General features: G+C 43.0%; 2 protein-coding genes across 4 annotated transcripts in view; one reads left to right on the forward strand and one right to left on the reverse strand.

Moving 5' to 3' along the window:
- Positions 1-6,218, forward strand: part of CAT (catalase) — a 60,013-nt gene extending 53,795 nt beyond the window's left edge. Inside the window, exons 11-13 of the mRNA XM_077114379.1 lie at positions 3,466-3,573; positions 5,037-5,120; positions 5,400-6,218. Coding sequence (XP_076970494.1) covers positions 3,466-3,573; positions 5,037-5,120; positions 5,400-5,465 — 258 coding nt within the window. The 3' untranslated portion in view covers positions 5,466-6,218. The remainder of the gene's footprint in view (positions 1-3,465; positions 3,574-5,036; positions 5,121-5,399) is intronic.
- Positions 6,219-11,411: 5,193 nt separating this feature from the next.
- ELF5 (E74 like ETS transcription factor 5) overlaps positions 11,412-15,795 on the reverse strand; it is a 30,699-nt gene continuing 26,315 nt past the window's right edge. For 2 of the 3 annotated variants that reach the window (XM_077114380.1, XM_077114381.1), the window contains exons 5-7: positions 14,486-14,554; positions 13,234-13,429; positions 11,412-12,797 (exon numbers count right to left, since the gene is read on the reverse strand). In XM_077114380.1, coding sequence (XP_076970495.1) covers positions 12,701-12,797; positions 13,234-13,429; positions 14,486-14,554 — 362 coding nt within the window. In that variant the 3' untranslated portion in view covers positions 11,412-12,700. The remainder of the gene's footprint in view (positions 12,798-13,233; positions 13,430-14,485; positions 14,555-15,795) is intronic. The other variant, XM_077114382.1, reaches the window with a different exon arrangement.

The raw sequence follows: 15,795 nt of genomic DNA on the forward strand, positions 1-15,795 counted from the left end.
ATTACGTTGGATTTTGAATTTGGGTTCGGGTGGAGGGCAGGTGTGAGACAATGAGAAACCAAGACCAAAAAAAAAGTTTGTAACTCACATGCTCCAGAGACAGGGGAGCCCCGAGGGATTGACAGGAAGGGCGATTGGTTCAGGTGGTTCAGCCAGTAGGTGGGGAGCAAGAGGGACCCGGGGGCTTGTGCCTTTATTGTGGTCTGGGGGTAGAGGCTAGTAGATTTCCTGTGAGTATCAAGGGTTGATTAGTTTAAAGGAAACATGCGAAAAGGAAAAGGGACTGGGGTTCTGAGGGTGGCAGGGAAGGTTAGCTTATCATTTGGGACCAGCTGTGGGTTTTGGGTGAGGTGTGTGGATGGTGTGGGTGGCAGCTGCAAATGTGCATTTGGGCTCTGGGAGAGTTTATGCCCCAGGGCTGGAAAGCTGCTTATCAACCAGGCCAAAGGTAAGTGGTAGAGCAAGTGGGGTTTTTGTTTCTTGAATTGTTCAAGTAAATGCCATGCAATTAAAAAAAAAAAATTAGTGCAAGTTTATTGATACATATTCACATACCATGCAGTCATCCAAAGTGTACGCTCCGTGGTTCACAACATCATCATATAGCTGTAATACCATGCAGTTTGAAACAATGGGAACTCATTAACTCATGGTTTTGAGAAATAAGGCATTATTGAGATGCTTTCTTCCTAAAGACTGGCATTAGGGCTGGCTGCTGGTGATCCATGGTCTTGGGCTTTTCTGTCACGTGGCAATGCACACATGGGGGCCTCTCCTGACCTCTTTTCTCTCCTGGGTTCCATTAACCTCCAGCTTGTTGCTTCTTAGGGCTTTTTTCTCTCTGTCTGAATTTCATTCTCTTATAAAGGACCCCAGTAATAGGATTAGGATCCATCCCAATTGACTTGGACCACATCTTAACTGAAGTAACCACCAAGAAGTCCTGCTTGCAGCGGGCCCACTCCCACAGGAATGGATTAAGTTAAGGAACATGTTTTTCTGGGGGTAAAAACAGCTCCAAACCACTAAGCTCCATCCTCTGGACTCCCCAAAGGCACGTTCTTTCCATATGCAAAATACATTAATTCCATTAGAACATCACAAAGCCTTGAATTCTTTCAGCAACAATGCTAAGTACAAAGTCTCATCACCATTGGTTATGAGTGTGGTTTGACCTGGGGCACAATTCCCCTGTCTGTGGAGCTGTGAAAGTTAGAGAACAAGTTATCTGCTTCCAATATAAACAGAAGGGACAGGCATAAGATAAACTTTTCCATTCCAGTAGGGAGAAATTAGAAGGAAAACAGGACATTCGTCCCAAACAGTTCTGAAAATCAGCAGGGCAAACTCCATTAGATTTCAAGGTCTGAGAGTTATCTATGTTTCCATGTTTTGCCCTTTAGGACTAATGGAGCAGCAGTCCCACCCCTTCTAAGCACTGGTGCAGAGCCAAATTCCACCACCATTCCCCTCCCACACAGGGTGCTGGCTCCACCCTCTCCAAGTATCAGCATTGTGGCCAGGCTCTCTGCAAACCTGGGGGTAGAGGCCCTGCTCTAAGCAGTGAGGTGGCAGCGGATTCTCCATGAACAAGGAGGCACAGGCCTCACCGCCTCCAGGCATTGGAGACACTGAAATGTCTGACAGATCCACATTCGGTGAAACTGTCACCTGGAGCTGTATACTTTGGGGACTTGCTTTTTGGAAGCTGAAGGAGGTCCCTGACAGAGCCTTCCCTTCTGGCTGACACACTCTCTGGATAGGCTCAGAACCCCCCAAACCATTGATTTCTGCTTTCTTAGTGCTGAAGAGGTCAGTTTTCCTTTGACATTTCCATTCCTTTCACATTTCTCTATAAGGAACAAGGAGAAACGGGGCTGCACTTTCCACACTTAGTTTGGAAATCTCCTCAACTAAATATCCAGGTCCATTGCTTTCAAGTTCTGCCTTCCATTTGACATCAGAACTCAATTCTGCCAAGTTTTCTGCCGCTTTAAAACAAGGATCACCTTTCCTTCAATTTCCAATAACATATTCGTCATTTCCTTCTAAGGTCTCATAGGAAATACCTTTAGCGTCCTATTTCTACCAACAGTATGTTCAAAGCAATCTAGGCATTTCTATCATGAACCTCACAGTTTTCCCAGCCTCTCCCCATAACCCAGTTCCAAAGCTGTTTCCACATTTTTTTGGTATTTGCAATAGTAGCACCTCAGTCAGTCTCCTGCTACCAAAATCTGTTTTAGTTTCCTGGGTTGCTCAAGCAAATATATGTAATAGGTTGGTTTAAACAATGGGAATTCATTAGCTCATAGTTTTGGCACTAAGAGAAAGTCTAAAGAAGGCGTCATCAAGGTGAAGCTTTGTTCCCAAAGACTGGCATTAGGCCTGGCTACCTGTGATCCATGGCCCTGGGCTTCTCTGTCACGTGGCAGTGCACACATTCCCTTACATTTAAGTTCAGCCTCATTAGCTAACCGTTCACCCATCTCTGGATTCTGTGTACCTGTAGGTCCCCTGGTTTCTACATTATAAGTCTCTGAGTTAATAGCGAAATCATACACTGTCTATCCTTTTGTGTCTGGCTTATTTCACTCAACATTATGTCCTCAAGGTTCATCCATGTTGTCTTCTTATGCTTCAGGACCTCACTTCATCTCACTGCTGAATAATATTCTATTGTATGTATATACCACATTTTGTTTATCCACTCATCTGTTGATGGACTTGGATTATTTTCATCTTTAGGCAATTGTGAATAATGCTGCTATGAACATCGGGGTGCAAATGTCTGTTTGTGTCACTGTTTTCAGCTCTTCTGAAAATAAATGCTTTTTAAATGAACAAATGAATGAAATATTAGAGTGAAATCATGGCTATAACCTAACCCCAGTTGCTTTCAGAAATGAGCAGAGGCTAGATACCTGGATTGTTTCATATAGCTGATAGCAAGCTCCTAGTTTTCATTTTAATCTATTGGTCTTTTTTCTAGACGTAAGCTCAATAGCAATCTAAGCAAAGTATCTCTGTATTAGAATCAGCCTTGTCCAGGAATCTTCGCTAATCAACTAAGGATGTGTATTTCAATGAGTTGGTTGCTTTTTTCCATAGTTTTGGGTGAATTGAACAAAGGTTATTTTGTGATTTTATATATATTTGATGACAGCTTGCACTTTCTGGACTTGTCAGCTCTGAGTGTGGGAAGTTTTAGGCTACCGTGACTTCTATTTATAAGGGATTGATAAGCAGTGACTACAGAAGACCTTAATAAAAAAGCAGTTTTGAGCTGTTATCAGTCATTATTAAAAGCCTTCCTGTTTTTCTTAAAACTAATAATGAGGGACTCCTATAACACAGGACAGTTTCAACCATAATTTTAAATTAGTCTTAAATTAAAAAATTTTCTGATGGTTTGAAAAGTGATGATGGATTATAAAGTTGTCTCACTGTGTTTGCAACACACAGGTGCGAGCGTTCTATACCACGGTGCTGAACGAGGAGCAGAGGAGACGCCTCTGCGAGAACATCGCCGGGCATCTCAGAGACGCGCAGCTGTTCATCCAGAAGAAAGCTGTGAGTGATACTTATTTTGTAAGCTAAAGGGTGACATCTGCCGGCAGAAGTAGATAGTGCAGCTTAAAAAGAAAAGTGACATTTGTATTGTACTTGCCCTAAGAGGACTTCAAAAATAATAGTAATAACCCCCCAATAAATCTCTGATTATCTTCTCTCCATGTATTATATGGTAGAGTATAACCATTGATCCAGTGTGTAATAATTTAGTTGAGCTCAGAGTGAATTCACTTCTTGTTTAATTTGGCCGTAGCCAAGTTCTGTGCAGGATAAATGTCCAATATCAGAATGTGGTCCACACCATAATTTTCCTTGAATGCTGGAGAGAAGTACAGCTTATGTTTTCTTAGTATGAAGCTGTCTAAAGGCTCGATGTCATGACCCCTGACCCTCCTTCAGAAGCAAACTAGAAACTTGCACACTTTTCTGGCCTGAAAACCGAGCTGCTTCTAAAAGTCAGGCTGAGCCTTTGAGCTACGTGCCAGGATATTTCTGATGGCCACTCACTGAGCTGTGTGAAGCCCTCTCGCTTCTGGTTTCCTGTGAATCTAGGAAGCCCTGGCTCTTCCCTGTCCTTTGGTTCCTCCTCTGTTGATAGGGCCAGCTGAGTTGGCAGCCATCTGGGATGTGCCCGGGGACCTGGGGACAGGTACCAGCAGGGGCTGGATGCTCTCTGCGGGCGGAGATCTATGTCTAGAACTGTCGTTCATGGACGTGCATCTGGTGTGAGTGCGTGTGAAAAATAACCCTTTAAAGTAGCACTGTTCACTTACCGCTTTCTTCAGCAGAGAGCCTGTTAATTGCTTTGTGAGATGGGTGGGCAGGCAGGTCTTACCTGATGAGCACAGGTAAGAAGGCTTGTCGGTAGCACCGCTGGGCACGGGCCCTTGGCATTCTTCACCCTCCACCCTGTGCTGAAAGGGGCTTCCTGCCGGCTCATGCTGCCCGCCGCCTCCCCTTGGCCACCTTGTCTTCCTGGGCTCGGGCCATGGCTGGGAATTCCTGATTGACGCATGTGGATTTACCCAGCAGCTGCCCGTGTCTTTGTTCACTTCATTTTAAATTCAGGCAGTGTCTGGGCCCATTTCTTAATGCAAATCACCATAATCCATTTCGTACTTGATGACTTTTACAAATCACTATAATTCATTTAGTGCTTAAGAATTATAAGTAGTACTTAGCTCAGCTCTCTATAGGCTGTAAATGCAGTCCACCTTACGTGCATCTTTCTCACATTAGCCCAAGAGGAGGACTTCATTATCACACTCCTTTTATAGAGTGGTTGGGCAAGTTTAGTGACTTCTCTAGGGTCGCTCAGCTTTCACCAGATTCTCAAGTCTCACTCCAGGGTTTGAGTTGTCAAACTGCCTCCTCCCCCGGCAGAAACGCTGTGATGCGGAGACACTAGGAGTGGCGTAGTAGGGTCTGGAGTGCGCTTTACATGTACTTTCCTTTGGTTTCAGGTCAAGAACTTCACTGACGTCCATCCTGACTATGGGGCTCGGGTCCAGGCTCTCCTGGACAAATACAACGCTGAGAAGCCTCAGGTGAGCCCAGCTGAAGGAAGGGTGGTGTCCTGGGTTAGTGCCCACGGAGCTCGGCTCCTCTTAGCATTAGTCTCCTCGGTGGCATTGCCTGCAGCTTCCCGACATCTTCAGCTGCTGTTTGAAAACTCATTTGAGATAAAAAGAACTCACCTGCAAAACACGTACTCTTCAGCTCTGGGCAATTTAAGACCGTTTAAGGTGAAGGAACACTGAGTCCTTACTACTTTCATTTCCCCGGAGTGATCTAAGTAACCTGCTGACCTTTTTCTTTTTAAACAGAATGCGATTCACACCTTTGTGCAGCATGGATCTCACCTGGCTGCAAAGGAGAAGTCCAATCTGTGAGAGCCTGTGGCCGCCGAGAAAGCAAAGCCTGCTGTGCTCATGTGCACTCATCTCTGGATGGAAGAGTCTCCTGTGCTACTTGGCAAATATAAGCTAATGTCTTTAAAATTATAATCCAGGTTTCTGTAGCAAGTAATCCATTAATGACTTTTAATACTGTCTTCCTAGGGGACAATGAAAGTTAGGGCTTAATGATTGTTTGAAAGAAATGCATTTGCTTTTGACAGTTGATTGGATTAGTCATTTAAAATGTCTCAGAAGACATTTTCTAGCAGATATATGATTTTATTTGGAGATAAAACATCTTGGTGAAAAAGATATGTTTACATATCACCTAATATATAAAAACATGACTGTAATTATACCAGAAGAAAAATTAAAATGATCCACCGAGAAATTTTTACTTTTCTAAGTTCCTTATAAGAAAACACATTTAATGCATCCTTGTCTTCTGAAAATAACTTTAGCACCATCATAGCTTAATGTTTATTCCTGCTTGAAATTTATCAGATTCATTCTTTCTTTCTCTCGGAATTACATTTATGCTAATATAGCACTGCTATTGCAACAGACTGATTTGTAAATGCTTACATGTTTACAATAAAATAATCTGTATTTAAGATTAGATGAAATGGTATTTTTTATTTCTTTCAGTTCCCTATATAACTTGGAAATGGCCACCAGACTCTTATTCTGGACATTACCTGTTTGGTAGTGCTTACTCTTAAAAATAAAATAACAGTACCATGAGAATCCTGTGTCCTTTTATTTAAATCATTAGCCTTCAGACATTCTTCTGCGCTTCTGAGGAGCAGAACTTTAATTCTGTTGGGAAAATAGCTTTGAATATGGCTTCAATCTCTTCTCTCTTATCACTTACTTACCCAACTATGCATTTTATAAGAGCCCAGTACCAGTAGTTCTCTTTTTCTTGAAACCCATATTTGCTTATCCTGCTTGAAAATTATGGATGACTTTAAAGGTGGTAGCAATTCTGAGTACTAAATAAAACTTGTTTTCCTGGAAAATCTTTATTCCCTTCACATCTCAGATCATTTTTTTTTTTTTTTTGTATGCTGTATGGTGGGGTCACACTTCATTCTTTTTCCATGTGAGGATCCCCTTATTGCAGCACCATTTGTTGAATTTTTATTTGGTTTTCATATGTAAACCAAGTACTAATTTCTTCATCTTTAAAGGAGGCCAGTTATTGTTCTTACCTCTATAGAATATGTTTTGCTTTGTTTTTTCATTTGTTTGTTTTGTTTCTTGTTTGGGAAATGCATGGGCCAGGAATCAAACCTGGGTCTCCTGCATGGCAGGCAAGAATTCTACCACTGATCTGGGGAGTGGAAAATTCTACCACTCCCCATCTCAGATCTTTAAAGTCAGTTTGCACCTACTCTTAGGAATTTCTTGAGCTGGTAGGCTTCAGGAAACCATTAGACCACAAGTAGACAGACACAGGTTCTCAGCCTTCTAGCTCAAACTTCTTAACCCTCCTTGTCAGACTCCCCTGTCTGAATTCCTCCTGTAATCAAGTGTGCTTTGAAAACTGTTACATTCGCAGACATAGAGAATGATTCATCCATTTATACCCAATAATCTAACTTCACTGTAGTTAATGCATCTTTATAGTATTAAATACATAAGATAAATAAAACTATTATAATTGGGAATGGTGAAGGAGGTTATTGATGTGAATATTAGTTACAAAAAGATTTTGAGATTTTCTGCTTCATTCTATTTTGTAGTCTAAAGATAAGTTGATAGTTAAAATCCCACTATCTAGATATAAGATATAAAAATTTGACACATAGAAGTGTCCCCAGTTTTGCTCTGGAGGCCTCTTATTGTCATTTTCAAAGATAAATATTAATGAACTTAACTTTCCTCAATTAGATTTTACTTCCTGGGAGGAACTATGTAATTATGTTCTTACGTGACATTAAGATGCATCCTAAGAGTTTCTTAACCAGATTTCTAAGAAGGATAAAATTAGTGAGAGGCAGTTTCTAATGGCTTTTAGAACCAGACAGACCTGGATTCAAATCCAGTAGAAACTTAAGCAAATACTAATTTCCTCATCTTTAAAGGAGGCCAGTAGTTGTTCTTACCTCTATAGTGTTGCATAGTGAATATTCGGTATACCATCATACCTTTCTAGCCCAATCCCCATTGGGCCCTATTTTGGTCAGCTTATACTTGTTCGCTGAGCATTCAGTGGCTTAGACTAACGATCGCTTTGATCATTTGTGTGTCTGAGCCAGCTGGGGCTTGGCTGATCTGGGCTGGACTCAGCTGGGGTGGGTTGGCTGGTGCACCTCAATGTCACATGTGTCTCACCCTCCTGCGACCCCTAGAAAGTGATGCTTAAACCCTTAGTGATGGCAGAAATGCAGGAGCACAATGCCACTTGCACAGGACTTTTCAAACCTTTGTTCACATCATTTCTGCCCATATTCCATTGGCTAAAGCAAGTCATGTGGCTAAGCCCAAAGCCAAAGGGCAAGGAAGTTCATCATGCCCATGGGGGTGCTTGTGTGTGTGTGAACAGTTATCACCGTAGACTGCCCTTCCCATCATTTCTTTAACACCTGTTGAACATTTCAGTCCATCGACCCAACCACATTTTCACTATTCATCGTTCACATGTCCTTCCTTACCCCTTCGATTTTATGTAGTTCATAATGGTAATTTCTCCAAAACCCAGCCTTGGTAAACTCTGCCTCTTCCCTACTCAGTTGTTGCTCTGGAGAAATGAACATGGTTAGAGCAAAACACAGTTATAGTTCTGCCTGGAAATTGGTCTTTATTTCCCCAGTACATTTCCCCACTTGCCTTTCCCTCTCCTTCTCAACCAATTCTTATTTCACCGAGAATAGAATACCTGGTAACTTATCTTTTCCACCACCCAAATCCTCCAGTTTGCCAGCACGAACATCTGTGCACTCTCCTTCCCTTCCCACCGACAGAACAATGTTCGTTCTGAAGCCTAGCTCCCAGAGTGCCCTGGATGCATCCCCTCCTGCCTACACCTCAGTTATCCTGCCTATGCCACAGTTATCCTGCCTTCTCTTGCACCATCAGTTTTCCTTCTCTTCTGCACCATTCCTGCTAGCATGCAAACCTGCTGTTATGTTTGTTGCATCAAATCCTCTCTTGACCTTTTAGCCCTCTCTAGGTATTGCCCACTTTACTCTGATCTCCTTTGTTGAAAAATACCTTAAAAGAGTTATCTTTTTTTGCTGTTCCCTCTTATCTTCTGTCCTCTCTTGAACCCATTCCATTCAGACTGTCCTTGCCACGGCCACCAATGACTAACATGCTGCTAAAACCCAGTGGTCATTGGTTTACAAGATCTTGTAGCAGCATTTGATATAGTTGATTACTCGTTTTTTTTCTTTTATAACAGCTTTATGGAGATATTATTCACATACTATATAATTCATCTATTAAAAGTGTATGAGTCAGTGGTTTTTGGTATATTCACAGAGTTGGACAATCATTACCACAATTTTAGAACGTATTTATCACCCAAAAGGAAGCCCTGCACCCATTAGCAGCCCCTCCCCATTCCCCCCTCCTGCACCCCCTAGATAACCACCCATCTATTCTCTGTCTCCCCAGATTTCCCTGTCCTGGCATGTCCTTGAAAAGGAATCATATACTATGTAGTCCTGTGTGATTGGCTTCTTTCACTTAGCATAACGTTTTCAAGATTCATCCATTTGTAGCATGTTATCAGTACTTCATCTCTTTATCGCCAAATAATAAATCCATGGCACGAAGATATCGTATTTTATTTACCCATTTATCAGATGATGGACATTTGGGTTGTTTCCAAACAGCATACTGACGTGAACATTCGTGTACGTGCTTTTGTGTGGACGTTGTGTTCTCAGTTCTCGCATTCTCACCTTTGTAAAAGCTTTCTCGCTTCCCTCCTGGCACGCCCCTCTGTGAAACCAACTCCTGATACTTGAAAATCTGTCCTTTGCTCTTTAAGAGGAGGACTAGGCCTGGGTTTTTGGAAGCACTGTGAAGGGTCATATGGTTTGTTTCAAATTAAATTTCAGAATTTCAGTTAAAAAAACATTGATGTTTTTCTTTCCCTGGTGAAGGGGTACTACTCTGTATTAAAGAACTGAGTTTTAAGAACTCAGCACCCGCTTTTCTGAGAGAGAAGCAATGAACAAGATACTTGTGCATTCCTTTGCCTCTCAGTTCATAGTATTAAATTCAGCTATAAGCTCCCTGATAAAACAAATTGATGGCTTTAAAATCCTCATCAGAGCTTTGAAATGTGTCAAGGATTAGAAAAGCTGTACTCCAAAAATTCTCTTTCCTTTTGAACTTTTGAAAATTTTAAACAATCACATTAATATACTGAAATAGTTTGTATGGAAAGCTCTGTTGTGAGTCCTTTTCACAAAGGAAAGATTTAATCCCTCATTTGAGGGTTTGCTAGGTACATTTTGCATTGTCTATGGCTTTTAATTTTTTGTCACCTTGCTCTGGAATTGATACAGTATGGTAGCTAAACAGTCCCTTGTATTTCCTGCCCTTTAATAAGTCATATTATGAAACTATATGTTTTAGTCAAAGTCCCACTGTAAAGAGTATAGTGGGTTCAATGGTAGCTCCCAAAAGATATGTCCATGTCCCAACCCCTGGATTATCCAGGTGGGCTCCAAATCCACTGGTGTGTCCTTTAAGAAGCAGAGGGGAGACGGCCGTCGGCCATGTTGATGCTGGAGGCAGAATTTGGTGTTATGCAGCCTCCAGTTGAGGAATGCCAGGAGGCACCAGAAGCTGGAAGGGGCTGGGCAGATCCCCCTCCAGAACCTCCAGGGTGGGGTGGGGCGGGGCGGCTCTGCCAACACCATGACTTCAGATGTCTCACCTCCACAACTATGAGATAGTAAGTTTCTGTAGTTCATCATGGCAGCCCTAGGAAACCAATACGAAGAGGATGCTGGTTTAATGAGGTGGCAAAATGAAAACTTGTTGAGGAGCAGAGGGATTGTTTATTTCTTGTTCTCTGAACAGCCAGAGGCCCCAGAGGTGGGGAGTGGGGCGTGGGGGGACCAGCACCCCTGGGCAGCGGCTTCCTCCCCAGGCCAGCCTGGCCCACTCCGCACCTTCTCTGCCAGTCCTGGCCCCACCCAGTCCCCGCCGTTCCCCTGAGCTTCTCGGTTCTGCTTCTCCTTCACTGCCAAACTCTTTGCCTGAAGATTCCCAGTTCCCCTCCTGTCGGCTAATATCCATTTTCCTGGAAAATTTCTTCTTTCACACGCATTGTAGGCTTTGAAATCCATCTCATTAACACGGCATTTACCCCTGCAGATGGCCAGGGCAGGGGCCCCCAAATCAAAATGTAATAAGCACCCCATGGATGAGAACAAAACAAAACACAGTGCAAGTGCAAAGCTGGAAGGCAGTGGACAGCCTGCATGCCAGGCAGGCAGGTGGTGACCAGATAGAGGCTTGATCCAAAGAGTAGCTCCTACTTAGCTCCGAGAAATTATGCCACATGCAACTGAAGGACGAGGGTTGCCAGATCTTCTGATTTTTAAACAGAAGCTAGAAATCTGCATTTTTAGGTCAATTTCCTGATTTTACGATAAGACAGCTTGTTCGCCATAAGAAACAAAACCTCAAAACAACAAGCAAAAAGAAAACTATATACTATGTACACCAAGAAACATATCTGTAGACCTTGCTGGCCCAGGGGCTTTGTTTGTGACGTGGACCTCTGTCTTACGGTGGAAAGGTGGCAGGTAGCATCACTCCATGTGTCTCTTGAATGTTTTGGAGCTCTTTAAAGAGCTCCAGTCCCCCAACGGCTGGGAAATGGAAGGGTCATCAAAGCTTTTACCAGTTCTCAATGATTTGCTGTGTTTCTCTTGGTGAATTTAACAATACAGAGAGAGTTGAGCGTGTTAAATATTTTATTCACATTGTTTACAAACTAAATCCACCTGGAAAACACATGAATCCAAAAATAGATTATTTTAAAGCAATTCACATTATTTTAAAACAAGTTAGCCTTTGAAGTTAAACTCGAAGCACGGAGGTCAGCCTGTATTGCAGTTCAGTGCCTCTTCACTTGACTCTTCCTGCTCCAATGCAGTGGAAGTCATGGGACAGTCCACCCAGACGTAGCTCACCAATGACTTACATACCAGTGACTGATGAGAAAATGGCAGCGCAGACTTTAACCCGTGAACATTGATTGGTGTAAATCCACTGTCACTATTTTTATCATGGAAGTATGTTTTAGAGCTTGAGTACCCATCAGGTAGGAAGACAAAAGAAAACAGACTTGCAATTTGATTGGCCATTACAGAATTGGGAGACATTTCCAATTCTACAAAGGTTTAATGTCCTGGCCACAGACAGAATGAATGAATTATGATTTTATCATTTTGATGGCTTGAATCATAGAATCAGCAGTTATTTCAAAATTGATGCAAGTGTCTGCTGGCTCTCTGCATGTCTGATGCCAGACACAAGTTAGGAGAAGAGGAAGAATAGACTCAGTAACAAACATTAATATGGCTAATTTGAAGAGTATAACCCCAGAAGGATGACCATGGTGCTTGGCCGAGGGACCTGAAAGATGCCTGGTTAAGGAATGTTCTAATCAGCTATACTAAATCCAGTGAGTGTCCCAGCTTGATAGCTTAGCTTATTTATTAATTAAGACACCTTTCTATGGAATCTGACTTCAGCGATTTAAAATCTAAGTTATGTAGGTCTTACCTACATCTCTACCCTCTTCTACTACATTAGCTACAAACTAATCACCTTTATTTTTCCTTTGTGAGCTGCCACAGTTAAACACCTGAAAACTTTTGAACCTTTGGAATAGAAGCGTTGGCTGAGTCTCTAGTGGCAGAATTGGGCCCTTTTTTTGGAGCAGCACCAATGATACTGGCTATGGTGGTTCTGCAACTCTTGGCTAGAGAAATATGTTTGATCAAGGTACCGTAAAAGAGCATCCTCTCCTCCCCTTCAAAAAAAATAAAAGGATTTCTCAAGGGTTGCTACCATCACACCAGGCAGATAGCAACAACTCCGAATCCAAATGTAAGCAGAGACGTGAAACGATTTTATCAGCACGTTTGCAAGTTAAAAAACAACAACCCACAAAACTTCCAAATGTCTATTGCAATCTGATTGTTTTAAAAGACAGACATCCATAAAGCGAGCTTGATGCAGGAAGCAGGTCATAGCTTGTCTTCTTGCCACCCGTGTGCATTTTTTCCAAACTTGTACACTAACCTTCGGTCGACCCTTTCCAAAATTCCTGTTTTATAGTAGTACCTGTGGAAGACAGGAGAAGAGAAACGTGGGGAAGCTTTGCACTGCGGGGAAACAACAGCTCCTCGACACTCCCTTGCCCCCATCCCTCTCAGGTGACAAGGCTATTCTTGGGTTAGGCTGGTATTTTCACACCCTGTTATCAACTTACACTTAAACCTTTCCCAGACATCAGGCAGGCTGAACCTCAGTGTACTCAGTTCAAAACGTGTTTTGTGTGTGGCTGTGTAAGGCGGCCTGGATTCAGAGTGATCCCTAGGGGAACACTGCCAAGAGTGAAAGGGAGGGCGTGTCACTTTACCAACCCTAATCCTGCCTGTAACTAAGAATGCAAGTTGTGTTGCATGACCTTTTGATGATCAAATAAAAAAAAAAAAGCTGCGAAAACAGTGTAATTTTGTATGGCCGGCCATTTTATATAACCAGGCGATTCACTTACCTCAGAGCTCTGCTCAATTTTTCGTATGTCATCCTGTCATTTTTCTTCCTTTGTCCCCACATCTTTGCCAGAGCTTCTGATTTAACCACCCGAAAAATACCTTGTTCCCTGTCTTCCCACTCCAGAATGCCACAGTTTTCTTCAGGAGACAGAAGCAGGTCTCGTACGAATTCCCATAGATGAGAACTCTGGAGGCCTTTGGAGAAGGGAACAAAGAGTCGGTTACTTCAAATCTTTTTATTTTTAAGAGAAGGGTTGTGCAACTTCTCACTAACGCGGGGGAACTGCCATCTTGTGGGGATATTGCCCATCATTATTGCTGAACACTCTACTTGGAATATTACAGAGCCATGAAAAAGCTTTCCTCTACCCACATGGTTGTAAAACACGCGGCAACACTGACTTTATGTTGCCTCACAGCATCGTGGCTGACGGACCTTCCTTCCTTTCTCTGTGGAACTATGGAACTGATGAAAATCAGTCAAACGGTCTTGCTTTTCCTTCTGACGTGGACTCTGGCTGCACTGTTCTTACAGCCACAACTGTCTGGGCAGACTGATCCTACAGTGATGTTTTTGATGAAAAGCTGGTGTGTTTCTCTTGTTCCATCGTATCGTGGTTAAGACTGGTTTTTGGGGCCAGGCTGCCTGGGTTGGATCCTTTCTAACTCCATTACCTTGACGAGTTACTTAATCTAATTCTGGGTACCTCCTCTGTAAAAGAGGGATAATAAGAGTACACAGCTCCTACAGAGGTGTGGGAGTTTAGTGATTTAATCTAGGGATTAGACCCAGGCCAAGCAGATCGAACGTGTTCTCGACACATCAAATTTGTGAAAATTGCAGGCCTGGCTTTCTGCTGGGTAAATTTGTCTTAGTGCTGGGAAAGGTTGGCAGAGTTGCCAGCTTGTGGTTTCTTCGCTACCCTCCTCTGAGTCCTTTAACGAGAAGAACCTGCTGTAGGTTTTTCGCCCCCAAGAAAAACAAGCACTTATTCAGAAACGCATCATGGTTTGAAAATTTCTCTACCTCCTCACTTGAATTAGTACCATACTATTTCCAAGTGAAAAGAAGTAAATTTGATTTTAATGACATTTATAAAAGTAACCATCTCTCTTTTTTTCCTACTATCTTCCTTGGGGAAATAACTGTCTCTACTCAGATGTTTAGTTTCAAAGCTTATTAAAGTACATCACTCGGTCCAGGAAGGGTTTTGAGAAGTTGGGGGTGGAAAATGGTGTCTCTACACTTACTTGTTCGACTATGGCTGTGACAGTCTTGGCTTTTGATGCCACTTGTTTTCAAGCAACTGGAATCAGCATCTGAAATAGAATGATTTATGGTGGTGGAAAGGGATTTGGAGGCCACGTGCAGGTCTTGAATCACACCCCAAAAAAACCCCGAGGAAATATTAATCGAGCACCTTTGCTGAGGGAAGGCACTGTGCAGGCACTTAGGGGGTAGTGAGCAGGTGGAGGTGAAAGAGGCTTAAGACACAGTGTTTGCCTTTAAGGGGCGTATGCGCTCAGCATTGGGGACTGGCTGCGTGCCGAGTTAGTTCACATGGGCCCTGCTTACAAGGAATTCAAGGACTAATGGGAAAGGTAGGACGCAAGCGAAACAAGCAAATCATCCATTGTTTTAAAGGTTAAGAAGGAAACAAGGCATTAGTTAGAGAAGGGGTTGGGGAAGACAGCCTACTTTGGAGAGGATAGCCAGGAAGGACCTCATTTATGCTATGAGAGAAAGATGAAGAGGACCGGGAGTGTGCATGGGGGAACAGTGCTGTGGATTGAAGGAACAGCACATGCAAAGTGCTGCCAGCTAAGAGGACAGGTGGAGTGGCTGTGTGGGCATCCAGGGGCTGGGGGTAGCTGATGATGCTGGGAAGGGCCGCAGGCAGCCCTCCTTGTAGGTCCCGGCAAGGACTTGGGATTTTGCTCAAAATGTAAAGGGAAGTCTTTGGAGTTTGACATGATCCACAATTTAAGGAGATTCTTCCAACTACTGTGTGCCAAACAGACTGGAAGGGACGTAAGTATAAGCAAAAAGACTAGAGCTTGTGAAGAGTAGAAAGCAAGACATTAGCTTATCACTGAGTTAAATAATAACTCAGGCTGTAGATAACAATCTGAGAGGCCTGGAGAAGCATTGTCTTAGAGTGGTTTGTGATTTAAAGAAAAAAAAAGGGGGGACCAGGACTGCCCCCTCCTGCCCCATGTTAAATCTCTGCCCTCTTCTCTTGCCCCCTCATCACTTTGCTCCAGCCACAGCAGCCTCCTGGTTCTTCTGGAAACCAGGCACATCCCACCTCAGGGTCTTTGCACTTGCCGTTCCCTTTGGCTGTCTGTGGGGTTCCTACCCTCATCTCACAGCTTTGCTCACAATCACCTTCTCAGGAATACGTTCCCGGCACGCCCAAGTTGCAATTGCCCACACTCGCCCTTACCCAACTCTCCATCCACTTCCCATATTTATTTATTTATTTTTGCTGTAACACTTATCCCCTTTGAGCGTATTGTGTCATTTATTTATTCACTTGGTTTCCTGTCGGTCCTCATCA

Source organism: Tamandua tetradactyla, chromosome 8 (genome assembly GCF_023851605.1).
Source record: "Tamandua tetradactyla isolate mTamTet1 chromosome 8, mTamTet1.pri, whole genome shotgun sequence".
In the NCBI taxonomy this organism is placed as follows: Eukaryota; Metazoa; Chordata; class Mammalia; order Pilosa; family Myrmecophagidae; genus Tamandua; species Tamandua tetradactyla.